Consider the following 18,919-nt stretch of genomic DNA (forward strand, 5'->3'; position numbering starts at 1 on the left):
GGGAGAAGCAGGGGCGCGCAAATCGCGTCCTGCCCCCGCCCTGGGGTGGGGGGGCGGAGGGGCCGGGATTTGCCTGCCCCTGCCTCGATGATGGAAGGAGGAGGGCACATCCGAGAGGTTCCTGACGGGGTGTCCCTTCCCCAGCAGGAGCAGAGGACGCAGCTGGAAAAGGAGGTATCCCGCAGCCGCATCCCCCGCTTGGTCCTGCGGCCGCAGCAGAAGGTATCTCCCGCTTCCGAATCGCCCTTTTCGGAAGAGGAAAGCCGGGAATTCAACCCGCCCAGTTCCTCCGCGGGCTCCGGCAGGACTGTCAGCAGCAACAGCTTCTGCTCAGGTACCGCAGAGAGATGCCCAGCCCCGGGGTGTCTGGAGCACGGTGTGCCCCGCACGGCAGCCCCGCGCTTCGCTGTATTCCCAGCCGCAGCGGCCGCGTCTCGGGCTCCCATCGAGCCCGCATGAGCGATCCGTTTTACCGATGAAGAAGGGCGACCATTGATTTTTCCAGGGAAATCTAGTATCTGTTCTTTTAATATGTGTCCGTAAGCGACACCAGATGTTTCCATTCCGCGTTCTGCTATCCACTGCTAAAAAAGTTGGCGGTTTTATTGTGGCAGAAGCGTTGCTTTAAAGAGAAATATTTGCCTTAACAACTGCAGCGTGGTATTCAGGCGTTTTGAAAAGCCCTTAAATCAAAAGTCGGCAAAACAGGGGAGTTGCTATCAGATTGCAGTGTCTTTTGTTTTTTTCACAACGATCTGCATGAACTGGAACAGAATATGTAGGTGAAGTCTTCACTGTCATACAGAAATAAGTTTTGTTTATTTCAGAATTCAGGCTTCTACTGATGAATGTATTGCCAGATATGAGTTGGGCATGATGGCTTCTCTACAGAGAGGGCGATGGATATGTGATTAGAAGTAAATCATTGCTCTCCAACTATAGACCAAAAAATGTAATTTGCTGTTCAAAATATTACATGAGGGACAACTCGAAAACAGATTTTTTTTATGTTGAATATTTGCCTTGTGTAGAGTTTAGCACAATTTAAATGCCTCAACTGGCAGTGAAATACTCAGATGCCTACTAGTGGTGAGCAATTTTTTAAGTCAGTGAAACTCTTCACTGTATTTGTCATTAATGTACATGCATAACAGAATTGAGGGTCACATCATGAACACCTTGGACTCTATATGCCCATGCTAATTCAAAAGGTGTTTCTGGTGTGGAGAAACTTGTTTTCAATAGTCAGTGTTTTGGAAAGCATAATATTTTCAGTGGTGGATTGGAAGTGCTAGGTTGGACTCAATGACTTTAGAGGTCCTTACAACCTAAATGTTTCTATGATTCTGTAATTCTCTATTTAAAAATCTGAATTATAAGAAGTATTTTTGCAATAGTTAGTATCAGAGCAACTTCTTAGGCTTCCTTTTCTTTAGGTCATGAAGTGTTTTCAGTTACCAGAGGTGTTCCTGGGAATAGTCAGGAACATTCTTATTTATCTTGGTCTTCACTACAGTGGATTAGATGACTGTTCTTACTTTTTTAACTCATTTAATGAAAAATAGTGTATTGAACACAATGTGCAAGTTTTCTTAGATGAGAAACACAATATCCATGTTTGAGTCTAGCTCTGCCAGATTTTGCAATTCAGGCTCAGTGGAATGATCTATTTGGTTATTGTTTAATGAACAATGCAGAGCATTAAACAAACATCATAGGATTGTAAGAATGCTGGAGTCTTTTTCCCATGCTTTTTAATCCCTCTACTTTACCTGCTTGAGTTTGCATGTTCCAAAAAAATAAAATCTTTTGAAGCTTTCTAGAAAAACGGTATTTTTATGATCTCGTCCAAATGGCTGCTTTTCATCCTGATTTTTTTCCTTCTGTGTTGACAAGCCTTTCATCTTGATCACTGACATTTTTTCATCTTTTGTATTTGTACCCTGATCTTCAGATCTACTCAACAAGTAGCTGCCACTGTCATATGCCCTTGTTGTCCCACTGCACTGCAAAGGCTGCCTTGAGTCCCAGCAGCACGTTGTTTTTATTCTGGGTGTGTCTGATCTCATGGCTTGACAGTTTTAAGGCACCTTTCACAGAGGTATTGCAGCGTGCACTGCTGGTCTCTTAACCTGCATCTTAAGCACAACTGCTCAACTCTTTTATTTATTTTATTAATCTTATAATATTTCATGCATGCTGCAATTATGTAATCTGATTTTTTTTTCTCCATGTGAGAGCTTTGTGTTTCTAAAGCTACCTGCAGCACCCATACAGGTACATACTACGTGGTTTGCTGCTCTGAGTCTACAGACTTTCCACAGCCATGGATCAGCCAAGGCACTGTCCTCCATCCTAGACCCTGGTTCAGTTGTTGCTAGGTTTGATGGATTTTTCACTGGGATGCAGGTACGGCAACAATCACTGTCTTGATTTCCTCGTTCTCTGACATCTCTTTCCTGTCTTCCACTTATGATCCTTCCTTATCAGCATTTGTCTGATTTAGAGTGAAATCCCCCAGGGGCAGCAGGTGGCTGCTAATTCCTGTTTCTGGGGTGGAGATGGTGAACAGATGTGTGGAGAGGTGAGTGGAGGGGCCATAACCCTAACTTGCCTCTCCTGGTGCTTCTTAATTTAGAAGTAGCATGTGCAAAAAGAGTATTTAAAATTAGCAAGTAGTACATTTGGAAGATGACAGCAGATGGGAACACTAATGTAGCAGTATGAGAAAGTTCATGAGCATTTGGATAAATGTCTCTTTTGTAATTTTTTTTTGAGCACTAAACCCCAAAATGTTTTTGATACGCAGCAGATAGTATGAATTGATCCCTGGAATAGTTCCTTTCCTCTTTACCCTTCTCTTGTCTAATTGTTCTCGTCTACATTTCTTCCATTATTATTGACACCAAATAATGATCTATAGATTTCTTTTTACCGCAAAAGAAATTACTCTTTTCCCCTCATCCATTAAATATGCATTTTTTTGCTTCATTCCCTAGAGCTTCTGATGTTGTCCATTTTCCTTGTGTGCTTATGCTGATCTCAATGCCTAAGTGAAGGCTTGGAGTTCCGTCTTTCTAAATGAGGGTAAATCTTGTAGGTATTAATAATGTTGGTTTTGGGAACCATGGCAGTGCTGCAAGCATGGTGGTAACAGCAAAAAATATCTCTTGGCAACAGAAAAGAGACGGCCTTTGTAATGCTTAGTTTCTTTTGAAGAAGTTGTTAGTTCTGGCTGTGATAGGTTTAAATTTGCATGATCAGCTCCCTCTTTGTCTTGTTTGAGTGAATCAGAGCCTCACTTGATCATGTTGGTCAATTATTTGCAGTTGACTTTATGTCAGTTTTGCTTTGTAAGTCCATATGAAACAGTGAAAGTGTTAGTAATATCTGTGTTACTCCTGACAAAATTTTAATATGCTTTTATATGTGTTTTAATAGTCTTTGTTTCTGCCAAGTGAATGTGCATGCTGTCCAGATGCTATGTAGGCAAGCTGAGCTTTTGTGTTTGCATTCACCATGCACAACCCTTTCTTAAGACCTTAGAGCATCTGGGGTCTTGGTTGCCATTTGGTATGGGAGCACTTCTCTTCTTCTGCTTGGATGCTAGCCACATAACTCATATGATGTCAAATAATAGAAAAACACTCTCCCAGCAGCTTTGTGTGGCTCACCTGCTACAGAGCATTTGCTTGTGTTTCTCTCCTAAGTTGCTCTTGGCTTCCAAGTGGCTGTGTGCACTTACCTTGTCAGTTGTGCAGAGAATGTGATCCAGAGCATCTCAAACAGGCCTCCTGCTGAGGGATCCATGGAGGAGCAGCTGCTGGGCCTTTGGTCATTCCACTTAGTGTTTTCTTTGTAAGAAATATGATACTTTGGGCAAAGCACTATCCTTGGTTTTGGTGTACATGTCCTTGGTTTGAAGTCAGCCTGTGCTAAGCTCAGCAAGTGTATTCAGCTTCTCCTTTAAAAAGGAATTTAGTCTGGGATATATATTCTTTTCTACTTTTGATTTTTTAATAGCTCAGCTTTTAAATTTCTCTGTATGAAGATGACTTTACAACAATGCCCAATTCTCTTTCAGCCTTTTCTAGGATGCCAGCTGCCAGAATTTTTGGTAGGGAATGCAGTGAAGCTTTGGTAATCAAGATGCAGCTTTGCAGGAAGCACTTGTACATTTAATAATTAGTTCAGCAAAGGAATTTTTGAGCCAGAGGACTTGGTTTATACCTGTAGCAAACAGTTCCTCTTTTCTTGGGCTTACCTGTAAATCACGTTTTTGATTAGACTGAATAGTCCTACGAGCTATTGAAAACCAACATCTCTGCACATCAATAACTGTGACTCACTCCAACGCAGTCTTCAAAAATAGGAGTTGAAGCTTTGTTTTTGCTTTTTCTTTAAAACTTCAAGATCTGGTTCAACACTTACTCAATCCTTGTTTCATAACTTGTTCTTTTCTGTGGCAGCGATTTTATTTAAATCTTGTCCTTTGCATGTGTGGCACAATAAATGTCACGTGTACAGGGGCTGCACTGTGAGCCTGGGGTGTGGGTGCTGCAGCAGGAATGTCTCTGTTGCCGTTCCTTGCTCACCTGCTCCTGTGCCCTTGATCTCAGAAATTACTTGCCTGTTGGCCCAGCTATTGGTGGATGCCAGGGCTGAGTTCACTGTGTGTCCAAAAAAGCATGTAGGCTTGAGGCAGGCTTATTAAGTCCATGTGAATGCACAACCCATCTTGCTTGCCATAGACAAGAAGAAGAGGTTGTACAACCATTCCTGAAGAAAAAAAGCTGTGCCTTCTCCAGTAAATAATTTCTCTGTGAGAGCAGGTTGCATTATAAAGCAGCTTGCCTTGGAGACTGCTCTAAATAAGTATGTATACTAAAATATATATTCCTAAACAGAAATAGATACAGAAAACTAAATTTTTAGTATTTTAACAAGTCAACAGACTGAGGCCAGACAGTTAGTTTAAATTACTGAAAGTAGTTGCTCCTATTGTTTATATATATGTATCTACTACTATGGAAACAGTGAGGTCTCTCATTCTTCTTGTTTCTGGTTATACGAAAAAATATTTTGTTTAAATAGTTCCTTACTGGTTTATGTGTTTGATTTTTTTCTCTGCTTAAAAGTTCTCAAGTATGTGATGCTGAAAGTTAGATTGTCTTTCCTACAGTCCTTTATTATAAGCATTCCCACAGTCATTTTGCCTTTTTTTTTTTTTTGGTCTTCTGAAGGTCTCTTCTAGCACTTTTGTTCACAGCATTTTGTAAGGCAACTCAGTGACATTAATTTGCAAAAACATTGACACAAAATCTGCTTTCAAAAATACACATATGACCTTTTTTCATGAGCATGGCACTGGTGACATGCTTCCTTTTCTCACTGCTGCTTCCCTAGAGAATTTCCTGCTGGACCAGCTTACATGCAATAATTTATTATTGCTTCATATTATGAGCCACCAGTTTTGTTACTGTGGCACAGAGATCTGTTCCAAACCTGGAAATAAGAACAGTACCTAGGTACTAAAGAGCAAAGTCTGCTTGTTCGCCAGTTTTTGGCCTTTCCCTGCTTCCCTTTCAACTTCAGTATTTAATCCCCCTGACTAAGTAACAATCCTTTTGTTCCTTTTGCCACACAACAACATCTGGAAGCCAAAATATTTGACCTTTTGGATGTTTTTTATCACCTTTTTATGTGTCTGTCAGTACTGTGAACCTTTAAAACCCAATCCAGAGCCTCCTGGGGTCAGCAGGACAGTTCCCATTCTCCCTTGGAACATTTTGCATGGCGTCCTGAGAACAGTCACCCTTTCTACTACACCTCAGACTTTCTACTGCCTTTTTTTGTTATAGCTTGCTCTCTACTATGGGCTGAATTCTAAACACTATCTAGTATTTTCTTCACCACAAATGCATAATCCAATACTTTTTTTTACAGTGCTTTTCATGCAACTTTCTATTGAGTTGAATGTTGTCATGCACTCTGAAGAAAATCATAATAGGAATGAAACTTTAATCAGAAGTCTTGCATTTACTTTGTGTTAAAAGAGAATCGTGATGTTTTAAGAGAAATTCAGCATTATATATTTTAGCCCTACATTTATAGGATTAGTATATATCCATGAAATTTTCAAACAGTGGTTTGAAGTGTATGTGACTAGATTCTGTGGTGCTGCTAAGTGCCACTCTAGCCTTGAGGATAGTTAAAAGAAAAGAGAAAAGAAAAATATGCATAAAATAACAATGGACAGAATATATATTATTTCCTTCCATGAGAAGGTAACCAGAGCAACATTATGAGGTGATGATGAAGCTGTGAGGGTCACAGTTAAATGCTGTCAGCCATGGAGGCAGAGCTATATGAGACCAAATAAGTATAACATGTTGCACCATTTGAGGAATAGGTACAAAATTCTTTGTGGTCTACTGAAGATTTTTGTTTCCCAAAATGGTGCCTTCAAAACTGGAAAGAATATTTCTAATTTCTTTCTTTACATAATGGAATAAACCATACAAAACCCCACAGAAATCCATCTGTATATACACATACATTTCTCTTAATGTTAATATTAAATGCATAGTATTTCTTACACTGAATGTAGTCAATGCTTTCCCACCGGAGGTAGCAGCAGTGGCTCCACTTCCAGCTGTTATCCTCGCAAGATTAATGAGGTCTACTAAATTGCTTAAACCCACACCAAACAGAAAAGTCTCTTGTCTTTTCTTTTTTTTTTTTTTAGATTCTTTCCTGTCCTTACATTTAGTTTAAAATTTCTATAAAATTTTCAAATATGTTGTTCAGTCCTTTATCACCTTAAACTCCTTATCCAGATGTTTTCTGTGATGTGAAAATGAAACTCGGGGAGCTGTGCTATTCCTGACTACAGTTCTCCTAGTAACAGTACTATTTTTATTGATATTTTTACTAGTAAGCCCTTATGCTTCTCATCTGTAATACACCATTAGTAGGGCTATAAATGTAATGACAAAGCCAGTAAACCACAATTACATAGCCCTCTTTCTTTTCATATGTTTTGACAGAGCTTGCTTCAGTCCTGTTTGTTAGTGAAATGTTCAAGTAGAAGGAACATTAGTAGATTTGCTGTCAAAATCAATTAAAATTAGCTACTTCAGTATGACTTAGCAGTTGCATAGTCAAACATCAAGAGCAGATTGCTTTAAAGACATATTTATATGAAATCCTGCATTGCAAAAGATGCCCAAGCTTAGGAGCAGGTCAGTCCATCTTTTTTCACCTTCCTCTCTCCTATTCTGTATTATCTCAGCCTGTCAGCACTCCTGCCATGCTGTGACTGAGTAGGGAGGGCCTCTTACCAAAGTCAGTGAGCAGCTCTCATGCTAAGTTTTCAGCACTTAGTGGGCAGCCAGTGGGTGTGACAGAAGCCAGCTCAAAGGGGCTGGTGCGCAGCAGGTATAAAAGTTGGCTGTACATTGATGATCCTCAGCAACCAGTTGAAGATGTTTAGTTGTGATTTTACTGGGTTACATGGTAGATTCCATGACTAGAACATTACAGTCAAAAGTTCTAGCTTGAAAGATGTACCGTGAATAGCAGGTTGTTTTCCAGATCTGGAATATCTGATAAAAAGAAGATCATGTAGGTTGGAGGGACCTGTAGAGATCATTTCATCCAGCCTCTTTTTTGAAGCTGGACTGTTCCCAGCACATCCCAGCAGCCATGTATTTGTCTGTCAAGAGTCTAGAAACCCTTCAAGGACAAGACTTTGCACAGCCTCTGTAGGTGACCTCAGGGAGTGGTGGAGCTGCTAGCCAGCTTTTGTTCACAAGCAAAATGGAGCATAGTTAATTCTGGTTTTGCCTGCAGAGACACCGAGATTAAATGTTGAATTACTTGCATGGCAGGATTGTGCATAAGTAGGCCTCCTCTCTTTTCCTGACACTGCTGTAGTTGTCCTTGTGCTTCAGCTCTGCTTTACTGTGTTTGACTTTTGGTAAGAGACTTGCCTCACAAGTACGTCATATTCTGAGAAATCTTCTTAAATACCAAGCCAAACAGGTCTTCAGAATAGCTAAGAAATTACTTTTAAATTGATCAGGACCAAAACCAGTAGCATTTTTAGGGCTCTACCTTTAGTGAAGTTAATAAATATATTTTTCTGAAGTCTGTGTGATTATGTAAGTGACAAATTGTTAGTAGCAAATTATTAAACTTACAGAGTACATACAATCACATACTGGAATGGCCACTACACCTCAGTACAAATGAAAGGTTTTAGTACAATCAGGAGCTGAGGAGAATATTCCCACTATTTACCCTAGGCTGTGCACCCTCAGTGGTTGCTGGAAAGGGGAGGGTGCCTCCAGAGGTGTGAGGTAGGTGTGAGGTGTTGAGATCCTCCTGGTGTGAAGCTGAATATGCTCCTACCTCTGCTTTTCGATGTGTACTACTAATTTTATACTCTGATGTTTCATCTGCTGCTTTTACTGTGTTTCCCAGTTGTTCCAGAATGACATTGTGACTCTGCCATCAGCTGTTTTCTCTGCTGGGCACTGAGCCCTCACATCCCTGGTTCAGCTGCCCAGGTCAGAGCAGTGGCTGTGTTAGTTGGAGAGAGCTGCAGCCCTGCAGGCAGTGAGTCAGAGTACTGGGATGTCTTAGCCTGAATGGGGACTCGCCCTCCAGAGGAGCCTCTTTCTCTCTGTTTAATACAGAAAGAGACTTGCAGGTGGAAGATAGGTGCTGTATTTCCTTTGGTGTCTGTCAGCAACTTTCATAATTGAATAAACACCCCTGTGCTATAAGGCTGGCCATGAAGAGAAGACCAAAACAGTTTCAAAAACTGATGGTCAAAAAAGGTGAGGCAAACAAGCAAACCCTGAAAAATTACCCTTTGTGATACCCTCACTGCCAATAGCCATCTTGCAGTGCACCTTCCTGGCAGAACTGTGGCTACCCAGACTAACAGATCCTGGGATGAATACAAACATAACCATCAGGTAAAAGCCACGAAATTGTTTTTGTCTTGGTACACTGAACATTCAAAATTCTGTTAACAGACATGTGTTTAATTCCAGAATGCACATTTCTTGATGGAAATTCAGACTATGTACAGCCTGAGTCTGGGGACTCTTAGGAGGACACAAATTTTGGACAGTGAAATAGGAATCAGGCAGGAACTGGACCATTCAGTGTCACAGGAATGCCTAACTCAATCTGGCAGCTAGGAATAAAAGTAAAAAGAAGTCAGTGCTTCCTCAGTGAGAACATCATTAATTATTTACATGTGTTCTATAAGGAGGTTGTATATTCAAAGCTTCTTGAAGCCTTTTGGGAAAGGCAGTATTTTTTTAAAGAAGGTTCTAAGGCATATTCTAGTGAACCTTCTAAGATATCTGCACTGAAAAAATCATCACATCCTAACATATAGCCTAAAAGTCTACAAGAACAATATTTTTGTCAATTGTTCAGAGTATTATTATCTTTAATATTGCTGTTTATATTTTGACTTTATTGTTTAAAGGTTACTCAGGGCATGCAAATGTCAGAGTGCTCTGAGCAACTTTCCTGATGGTTTGTTTGAGGAGACACTATCCCGTGCTTGGCTTTGAAATTTGGCAGGCATGTCTGATCTGGGAGAGGGCTTGGACGTACAATTTCAAGTGATGAAATCCAGCTGATGTTCAAAGGAAAAGTCTACTCCCAGAATGCTCCTAGGAGGCCCCTGTGGAAAAAAAAAAAAGACACTGTGAAAGAAAGCAATGGAAGTCGTGTGTTATGAATTCGTGTGGTTTTACCTCTTGTGCAAGTAAATTCAGGCAAGAGCAGAAATGCAGGCTTTCATAGCAGTATTTACCAGTTTTCTCTTTTTTGTCTTCCTGATGCTGATGTGCCTGAGAAGGTAAATCAGGTCTGCCTCTGATCCTGAGGAGTCTAAGGTCTGAAGTCCTTACTGGGGCAAAATTCCAGTTGAGTTACAGGGGTGAATCCTTAACTGACCTTGCTGGACACTATATGCACATCATATCATAGAGTGAATCCCATTGTGGGCTCATCTTCTCCTTACCCACTTTTTTAAGAGAGATTCTTTATCCTACCATTTCTGGGCAGGTGGAGGTCTTCACTTTCTTCCAGCAGAGCTTCCAGCAGGGTTTAGGAGGAGCCCGCAGGTCTGGGGGAAATCCTGGACGCACCGTGCTGCAGTCACGTTGTGGGTGAGGAGCAGTCACTGCTGCAGTGAGCAGGGAGGGTGGCCGGGCTGTCTGGAGATGGAGGGGGAATCAGCTCCACATCAGGCTCCACAGGGAGGGCTGCTGCTCTCCTGTGGGGGTTCACCTGCAGTATTAAATACAAATACAGTGCCTGTTAACGTTTCAATTGCAGGAAAGATGAAGGTAGGCAGGCAACTGGCTGGCACTAAGCAGCTAGAGAGCATCTCACTCCTCACCAGGATTTTTCCTTGTGCCAGGAGGGTGAGCTGTGCATTGGGTGGATCCCCCCAATGTACAGCAGAGCTTTGACAGTGAGCATGAGGGTTTCATAGGCAGCTCTTCCATTCTGTAGTAGCAAACATCTTGATTACTCAAAAGGCTGGCACAGAAAAATCTTTCTGTACAGCTTGCCCTAGTTCTGGAAAATTTATAATTTTGTTCATGTTTCTGGTAATAGTAGTAGAAAGATGATAAGTTTTACATTGCATAAAAAATAAACTATCAGAGGAGAGGGAATACAATAAAATCATTTATTTTCTGTAGCTGGAGTGGAAGTGCTCACTTGGTTATTGGTGTATCTAAAGGTTACAAGGTGTATGAGTAGAGTTATTCTTCTTTGTGCCAGGCTAATTTGTTCTTTTAAAAAATGCCCTGTTGCACTGAAAGCTGAAGTTCTTAACAGTAAAACAAGGATATGTAGATATGACATAATCTGATGGTACAGTGTCACCAGTGTGATATCACAGGCAGTGTTGGAGGTGGTAAGTAAAACATTTTGGTGCTATTTTAGTATGTATTCTTCAGCTACCTTTTTCCCCATTGTATTTAGTTTTGTACATTTGGGGGCTTTAGTGCCCCAATTTTTAGCACTGTAGTTGATTTCTTTCATTGTGCAAAGTTTTACCAACTCCTGTAGTTCTTCCACGCTGCTTCTCTATAGCTTTTGGAGTTGTTTATACATAAATTCTCCCATATAAAACAGGTCTGTCAGGTCTGCAGAACCTCCTGTGCAGGTATTGCAGTAACTGTATTGGTGAAAAATGAGATAAATAGTTTCTTGTGAGTTTGGGTGGAAGGCTTTGAGAGGGGACTTAACTTTGGGTTTTGGTTTTTATGTTTTGAGGGGGTTTTTGTTTGTGTGGGGATTCTTTGTTGTTTTTGTTCTAACAGAAAGTTTGGAAACTAATACCACATACAGAAACATCTAAGTGGAAAAGTCATAATTAAAAACAAACTGCACAAGCTGTCACTTATTTCTGAATATATTTGATTATAAATGTTTGTGTGCTTCCAAAGAGAGGATGCTTCGGACACAGCTGAAGCAGCTACTTAAATGCAATTCAGGAGCTCACTCAGTGGTGCTGATCCACTGTACTGCAGGTAATATTCACTCAGCCTGCAGATGAAACTCCAAATGTTGGAGAAAGAAAAACAGATGCTGATCTGGGAGGAAATTGCCACCTTCTCTCTTCTTTGTGTTGAGTTATATTGTGATGTTGGTGGGAAGGGAAAGGATAAAAAAGTAAACTACAGTCATGTGGGAAACAATCTGTCATTAGTCAGGATGTATGCAGGGGCAGGCTGAAAAGCTTACTAGCAGTTTTCTCTTTTGTTATTTTGCTAGGAACTAATTCTAAGTTACAGAAGGCAGCAGCAAGACGGCAAATAGAGATGCTTTTTGGCTTAATTGGGATTATTTGAAAGAATTAAATATGATTAAGCTGGATTAGGTGCTTTGCACTGTTACTGCCGTTCGTGCCCTGGGGGGTGTTTCTGGCAGTAGGCTGGGCTGCCCCTTGGCTTGGCTCATTCCTGGCACTTGGCAGAGGCCTGGGATGCAGCACTTCAGGCTGCTGGCTGCTCCTGCAGCCTAATGCATGCAGCTTGCTCTGCACAGTCAGCAGCTGGAGGTACCTTGCTCGGGACTGAAGGCAGGAGATGGAGAAACGAGAAGCAGAACCTTGGAACAGATGAGTGAGGGTAGAACAGTTGCCCCGGCATGAAGGAAAATTGGATCGCATGAAAGAGTAAAGTTTTTTTACTGTATTGAGGGAGCAATAGCTAAAAAAAGAAAAAGCTGTTCTTCCCTGCTGAGGGGAGGTGGGTAGAAAGGTGTTAGATATGGGTGTCCCTTCTATCTCATAAACCTGCAGTCATGCACTGACTTTTAAATCAATATGCCCGTGCAAAATGACTCTTGACCTACATTATGAACAGGGTGGAAGGGTAAGTGCAACACAGTCATGCAAATTATTTGGCTCTGTTGCAGGTACTTTGGGTTTCATGTTAGCTAACAATAATGCATCGGGAGAAGAGTGCAATGGCTTAATTCAGACGGCAGCTTTCATTTTAACCTGGGAAAGAACAATTAGATTTCTCCAGGAGGGTCAGAGTAGCATTTTTGGTTTTGTTAAACCACCATGACTTCTAGGGGAACTACAATTACTCCAGATAACATGGAACGTGATTTGGAGTTTGATATGTGGATTTCATTCAAAATCAGACTGCTTACTTTGCATTCAGTTGTTAAGGGCTGGTGTGTTTGTATCCCTGGAGGTCAGGAACCTGGGTCTGTTCCCAGGGTGGCTGTTGATGCCCTGGAGTGCTGGTGTGCCCTCAGAGGAATTCAGCTTTAAACAAAAGCAATCTGTGTGTAACCCATGCTTTTCTAAACTAGGTACCTCACAGCCACTTGTCAAGTATAGAAGAGTTCTATGATCATGGCTGCTTTTAAAGGAAAGACAATTTTGAGGAACTTGTATTAGTTCCAGTTACATGAAATTCCTTACTTCATGCATGTGGGCTGTAGGCTGTTGTCTTCTTGTTCAGATATGGGAACATTTCTTAAAGGAGAGCATGTCGCCTGTGCTTGCTCTGCAGCCAGTGTGCACTACACAACATTTGTGTCTTGAGTATTTTCCTGCTGCAATATTCCTTAACCTTGCTAAAGGAATTTGTCTTCGATAGGAATTTGCATTATGTGGCCCTTGAGTTTGTATTTTGTCAGACTGGGTAAAACAAGTACTTGCCCTTTTAGCTTGCCATAAGCTATTCAAGATTTCTTCACAAAATGCGTGAAACAAATAGCTTCTCACCAGGTTTCAGAGCCAAGGTTGTACATATCACTTACTGTAAAGAGTTGTAATTCAAACACACTTTCTTTTATTCTGCTAACTTTCATATACTTACTGGTTAGAAATGTTGATGCTTTCCCTTTTCTCTTCAGATGACACTGGCTGTCCTAGTAGCCAGTCAGTATCTCCAGTTAAGACTCCTTCTGATGCTGGAAACAGTCCAATCACTTTTTGCACTGGTAGTGATGGAGACTTTGCCAGGAAGAAACTCAGTGCAGGGTCAATGAGTGAAGGGAATACGCAGCTGGCTCGATACAAGAAGGAGACAAAGACAAGTCTTGTAAAGCCCGGTGAGTATAATTCCTTTCATTTCCTTAATCACACTTTCTAATTGATTGGTATATTTACAGGTGTCTACATACATGGACACCTCTGTTGTGCCACCTGTTGTACCACTAATGCTGATAGTAAATAAAATAGGTGGCTTCTTTCTGTGGAACCACCTGAAAGATATGAAAACACTATTGTTATTGTCCTTTTCATGGAAATATAATCAACTGATATCTTCACTTTTTTTTATGAGGCTCAATGGTAATATCAAATAGCTGAAATTGATTTTATTCTGCTTCATAGTAATTGCACACATATTTCAGTGCCCAAAGATAAATGATTCTTAATATATGAAAAAGTCTTGTGATGTCCTTAAATTTTTTGTTGGATCCTGCCTAAACTTTTGTGCTCAGGCTCTGACAGCTCTGGGGATACAAGATGTCTGGCAGGCAGCCTGTATGTGGGAGCTGGGCAGATTTGGATCTGTACTGCATTGGCTGAATCAAGAGTGTATCTCCCTGTGCTTTGGGCTAATGGGCCACCTCAGACAATCAGCCAAATCAGCACCTGCTTGTCACACATCCGAGACTAAATACCCAGATGTGCCATTGGTTACTGTAATTTTAGTGAGTTGATATAAAATACTTTATATCGTTTGATTCATGTACAGGCAGCTCTTGATTACAAATGGTCAGGATATTTGTGCTGCTGTTTAATTAATCATGGAGACAGAGTTGGCCCTGTACATAGCCAGCTGCAGAACTGACATGGTTTATGAGCTCAGGTACTTCCTGCCTATATAGTTTCCAGAGTCACTTTACCTCTGGAAGCAATTTAGATACTTTCCTGAAAAACCAGCTCAGATTTGCCAGCACCATCTTTAATCCAGAAACAATGAAAATCTGTTACAAAATCTCTTCACTGGCTTGGTCATTGGAAGGGTTGATTAAATCTGTTCTACCATTATCCCTGCAAGTTCTTTGGCTGATTTCATAGTATCACGTTACCTGAGTGTTCCCAGTCTCCCACTGCTGTGCATAATGGGTGATAGTAATAATCTTTACAAGGTTTGCAGTGAATGTGGTACATGACAGTCAAATCCACAGCTGTGGCTACCACAACAATTTTGTTTGTGAATATGAATGTCGCTTAGCAAAATGTGAATAATTAATGCAAAAGTTTTTTTCTAATGAAGAGTCCTATACTCATGGAGAAGAGTTATGCACCTTTTTCAAGAAATTAATTCACTTGTTTTCAGTTTTACACTTTAATTGACTTATAATATGAAGTTATTAGCCTTTTGAAATATTCAGCAACCAGGTCTGTTTTACAGAGTACTTCTAAGTTCCTCCTGACAAATATCTCACAGTTTGTTTTTTTTTTGTAAAAAGCTGTTAAAAATCATGTCGTAGTGTGAGAGCTGACACAAGTGAGGGACATGTCAGACATGGATGCCAGGGGACAGCTGGGGTTCATTTTCTTCAGTGTTGGCCACAGGGGGGGGTTAATGTGATTTTCTCCCATTGCTATCTCATTCCATAGCTTCAGGTGGACCCAGTCTCTTCCTCATGACCTACTTGCACATGAATTTCTGGTGATTCAGTTAAGAAGATATAGCTATTGTGCAAGGAGGAGGCATCACCATGTAGCAAAACATGCAGAGAATAACAAGGGATCAGTAGAAGGGAAGTGGGATATGGAGGAGAATAACAGCAACATGTCCTTGTCATGTATAAAAGAAATTGTGTGCAATTTTCTCCTTACCAAAAGCCTTTCTTGATTTATAGAGATTACATCTACTTCATATTAATCTGAAATGGCTTGTGACAATGATCACATAGCAGGAGTCATATATAAGAGACAAAAATCTAGCCTACCACTGTTTTTTACCATGTCCTGCACTACATTTTTTACACAAGTACATCCATCACTGTGGGCCTTCAAAATTCCTGTCATTTTGCTGAAATCTGTCTGTTTCCAGTATTGTTTTCTTGGGACATGCTGAATCTCAAAAGAAACACTTAAACAAATATTTAGATAATTCAGAAAATGTCAGAAAGGGATAGGTCTGAGAATGAGCCCTGGGATGTTTTTGGGCTGTTCCCAAGCTCTGATACTTTTCTGCTTCTCTGGTAACATCACTTCATCTTTCTTTTCTGTACTTCAAAATGCAAAATACACACAGCCTTTTTTTCCTCTCAAACAGCCTAAGGCCTCGTTATATGAATCTAAGCCATCTTCACCTCTTGAAGTATTAACAGAATAGATAAGGCTATCATTCATATTTTATGTAGTTTGCATAGAGAACCATACATAATCCTGGAGTGCTCTTGCTAAACCTCTAAAATATTTATAACAATGGAGAAATTATTCATTTGAGAGAGATGGAAATGGTTTATATTGTGCATTAAATCCGAATCACAGCAGTGTAGAAGTGAATTTGGCTTAAAACCTGTACCTGCTTTCCCAGGGAAGCATGGAGAGAACTAGAACATTAAGGAAAATAATAGAACATCCACTCTCAGAGATAGCTACAAGTCTTTGAATTTCTGAATTTTAGAAATTGGTCCTTCTTTTAGATGTGATTAATTTACATAATATTAAAAGCAGTACAAAATGTGTTGCAGAAAATGTCTTCAAAAAACGGCAGAAAAAGACTGAATTAATGTTGGTCTTAGTTTTGTATCAAGATGCTGTACTGGATCCTACACTTTTTGTAATTGAATAAACAGGACTGTAAGCACTTCTACATGCTCACATTCTTGTGTAGTCCTCCTAGAAAGATCCCTCCTGAATTCTTGTAGTTGATGTCCACATCCTGTTGAGAGCTGTGGGAATTGTTTTGCTTCCTTTGACAGTCTTTCCCATCTGCTTTTTTGACTTACATTAGAACACTTAGTGAGAGGATTCAAAATCTGCCTCTTTCAAAGACATGGATAAAGAAAAGAATCTTTAGCAGTAGTTGTGTCCATAACTTTTAAAAGTCTTGCATGTTTTAACTAACACAGACATATTTAAATCTCTGAGAAGGGCATCTGATCAGCTGTGTTCAGCATTTCTGTAAAGTTCAGGTCTTCTTGCTTTTGGTGTTGCAGGCACACTTGGGGCAGTTTACTGAATGTTTGCTCTTGGAACTGTTTCTTAGAGCCCATGGAATTGTTTCACATGAGATTATTAATCAAGGCTGTCCCAGACCTTTTAGCACCTTCAGGATCCTACATAATAGATGTGTAAACACCATGGCACAAAAGGAGCCCTAGGTGAGCCCCAATTAGGGTAAGCTCCCAAACCTTGTAAGGACTGCCTGTCTGTCACTCACATCTTGGTACAATAATAAACATTCCAGGTAGCAGAGGACTATGCAAAAAGGGTTTTTGTGGTTTTTTTTTTCATTGCTAATAAAACATCTGGCCATTTATTACTGAATCTGGCTAAAATACCAATATTTTGGATTTCAGTGTCATTGAACTGCTATGGATTATATTTCAAGAAGGGTCATCACTGGAAGTTTGGACATTAAAACTTTTTTTGTTCAGATTAATGGGAAAATCTCAGAGGCTTCCACCACACACAGAACCTACATTTGTTGGACAATAGGCAATGAGCACAAACTGAAAAACGTGAAATTCCATCTGGACACAAGAGAACACTTTTTTTTTTTTTTTTTTGTCAGACACTGGCACACATTGCCTGGAGAAGCTGTGGAGTCTCCATCCATAGATATAGTCAAAACTCAACTGGATATGGTCCTGGAAAGCCTGTTCCAGCTAGACTTGCTTGAGTGGGGAATTGGGCTGGGTGGGTTCAGGAAGTCCCTTTTACTCCCAGAGATTCTCTAATCCTGTGTTGCTGGACTCTTTTTTGTCCTTTAAATAGTGCATCAGCCAGATCTATAGTTAAGTAGTTGCAAGGCACAGTTTGTGGTTTTCCTGCCCTTGCTTGGCCACATAAATTCATAAAAATGAAGGTGTATTGAAAAAAAATCATATTTTAACAATCACTACGCAAGTAAAAATGTTATTTAACAAATAGTAAGTACAAGGCAAAGTACATAATCTTGTATTCAACATGTGTTTCCTGCTTTTTCCCACTGAATTTATTTAATGCACCATAAATGAGCCTTGTGATAGGGTGTCCCAGTCTGAACAGATTAATCTTTGAAGGCTTTAGGACAATTAGGAGCTTTAGGAGAGACAGGTGGAACAGAATGTATTGCCCTTACTTAGTTGTGAGGACTCAATAGGTGCAAGTGCTTTTTTAGTCAGTGTTGGAGCTGACAGTGATCAAAAAGGAGGCAACGAAAATTACCCTAGACAACTGGAAATATTAAGACTAGAACTTAAATAAGCAAAACAGATCAGAGAAGAAATTCAAGCATTTAATACGTTTTATCTGTTAACAATATCTAGTATAGCTATTAAAACATAATGCTTTTCCTGAAGTTTGGGGGTTTTCTATTATTTTTTTTAATTATCTGGTGTATAAGGATTAGATTCCCAGGACACTAAATGTCCAAGGACTTATTTCTGAGGGTCCCCTGTGAAAGCAAGGAGTAGTGACTAGTTAATCCATTAGTATAAAACAAGCAAATAAATTAATCCATATTGCTACTTTACTTCTGTATCTGTCTGTATTCTAAAGGCAGTCACTTTGGTTATTTTAAAAAATAAAACATAATTTTGATTTAGGTTCTGTTCCTGACATCTGGCTGTATTATTTTACAGGTCTTTTGTCAACTCATTCCCTCATTAGAGTCTGACTGTGGGGAATAGCAGTGGCTGACTCAGATGTGTGTGTGTGTGTATGTGCTTCACTTGAAAAAGATGAGTTGGTGTGTAAGTTCTGTGAGAGGATTGTCTTACAGGTAATTCTGGAAATTTATTTCACTGTCAAGAACTTCCTTATGAGTGCATCATTTTGCAAGGATAGGACTTTGTTTTATCTTGGAAAGTTTGATAAAACATTAGAAAGACATGCTTTACCCGTACATTTATCCAAGAACATTGTATCTGGTATTTGCATGACTTCTCTTTATTCTCTGTATGAAATTTCTGCAAGCAGTTGGAAAATAATAGATCTGTTGTCCCTGTTATTCAGGGGCAGCAGTACGGAATACAAAAACCGAGTTACAGAATGTGCTAACGTGAATAATTCCTATGGCACACAAAGAAATTCTTGAATCTTTTTAACTGCTTGCTAGGACATTTACCTATTGTGTTGAAACACTTCTTAAGATGCTGATGGTGTACTGTATATTCTAACACAAAGTCACATTGTTTAGTTGTTTGAAAAAAAAAAACACACCAAAGCCAATGG

General features: G+C 40.0%; 1 protein-coding gene across 4 annotated transcripts in view; it reads left to right on the forward strand.

Moving 5' to 3' along the window:
* The window catches only part of SYBU (syntabulin), a 39,920-nt gene that overhangs the window by 163 nt on the left and 20,838 nt on the right, over positions 1-18,919 (forward strand). The window contains exons 2-3 of one of the 4 annotated variants that reach the window (XM_021546459.3): positions 145-334; positions 13,426-13,623. In XM_021546459.3, coding sequence (XP_021402134.2) covers positions 145-334; positions 13,426-13,623 — 388 coding nt within the window. The remainder of the gene's footprint in view (positions 1-144; positions 335-13,425; positions 13,624-18,919) is intronic. The other 3 variants (XM_021546460.3, XM_031504070.2, XM_031504071.2) reach the window with 3 other exon arrangements.

The sequence above is a fragment of the Lonchura striata genome, chromosome 1 (genome assembly GCF_046129695.1).
Source record: "Lonchura striata isolate bLonStr1 chromosome 1, bLonStr1.mat, whole genome shotgun sequence".
NCBI classification, from domain to species: Eukaryota; Metazoa; Chordata; class Aves; order Passeriformes; family Estrildidae; genus Lonchura; species Lonchura striata.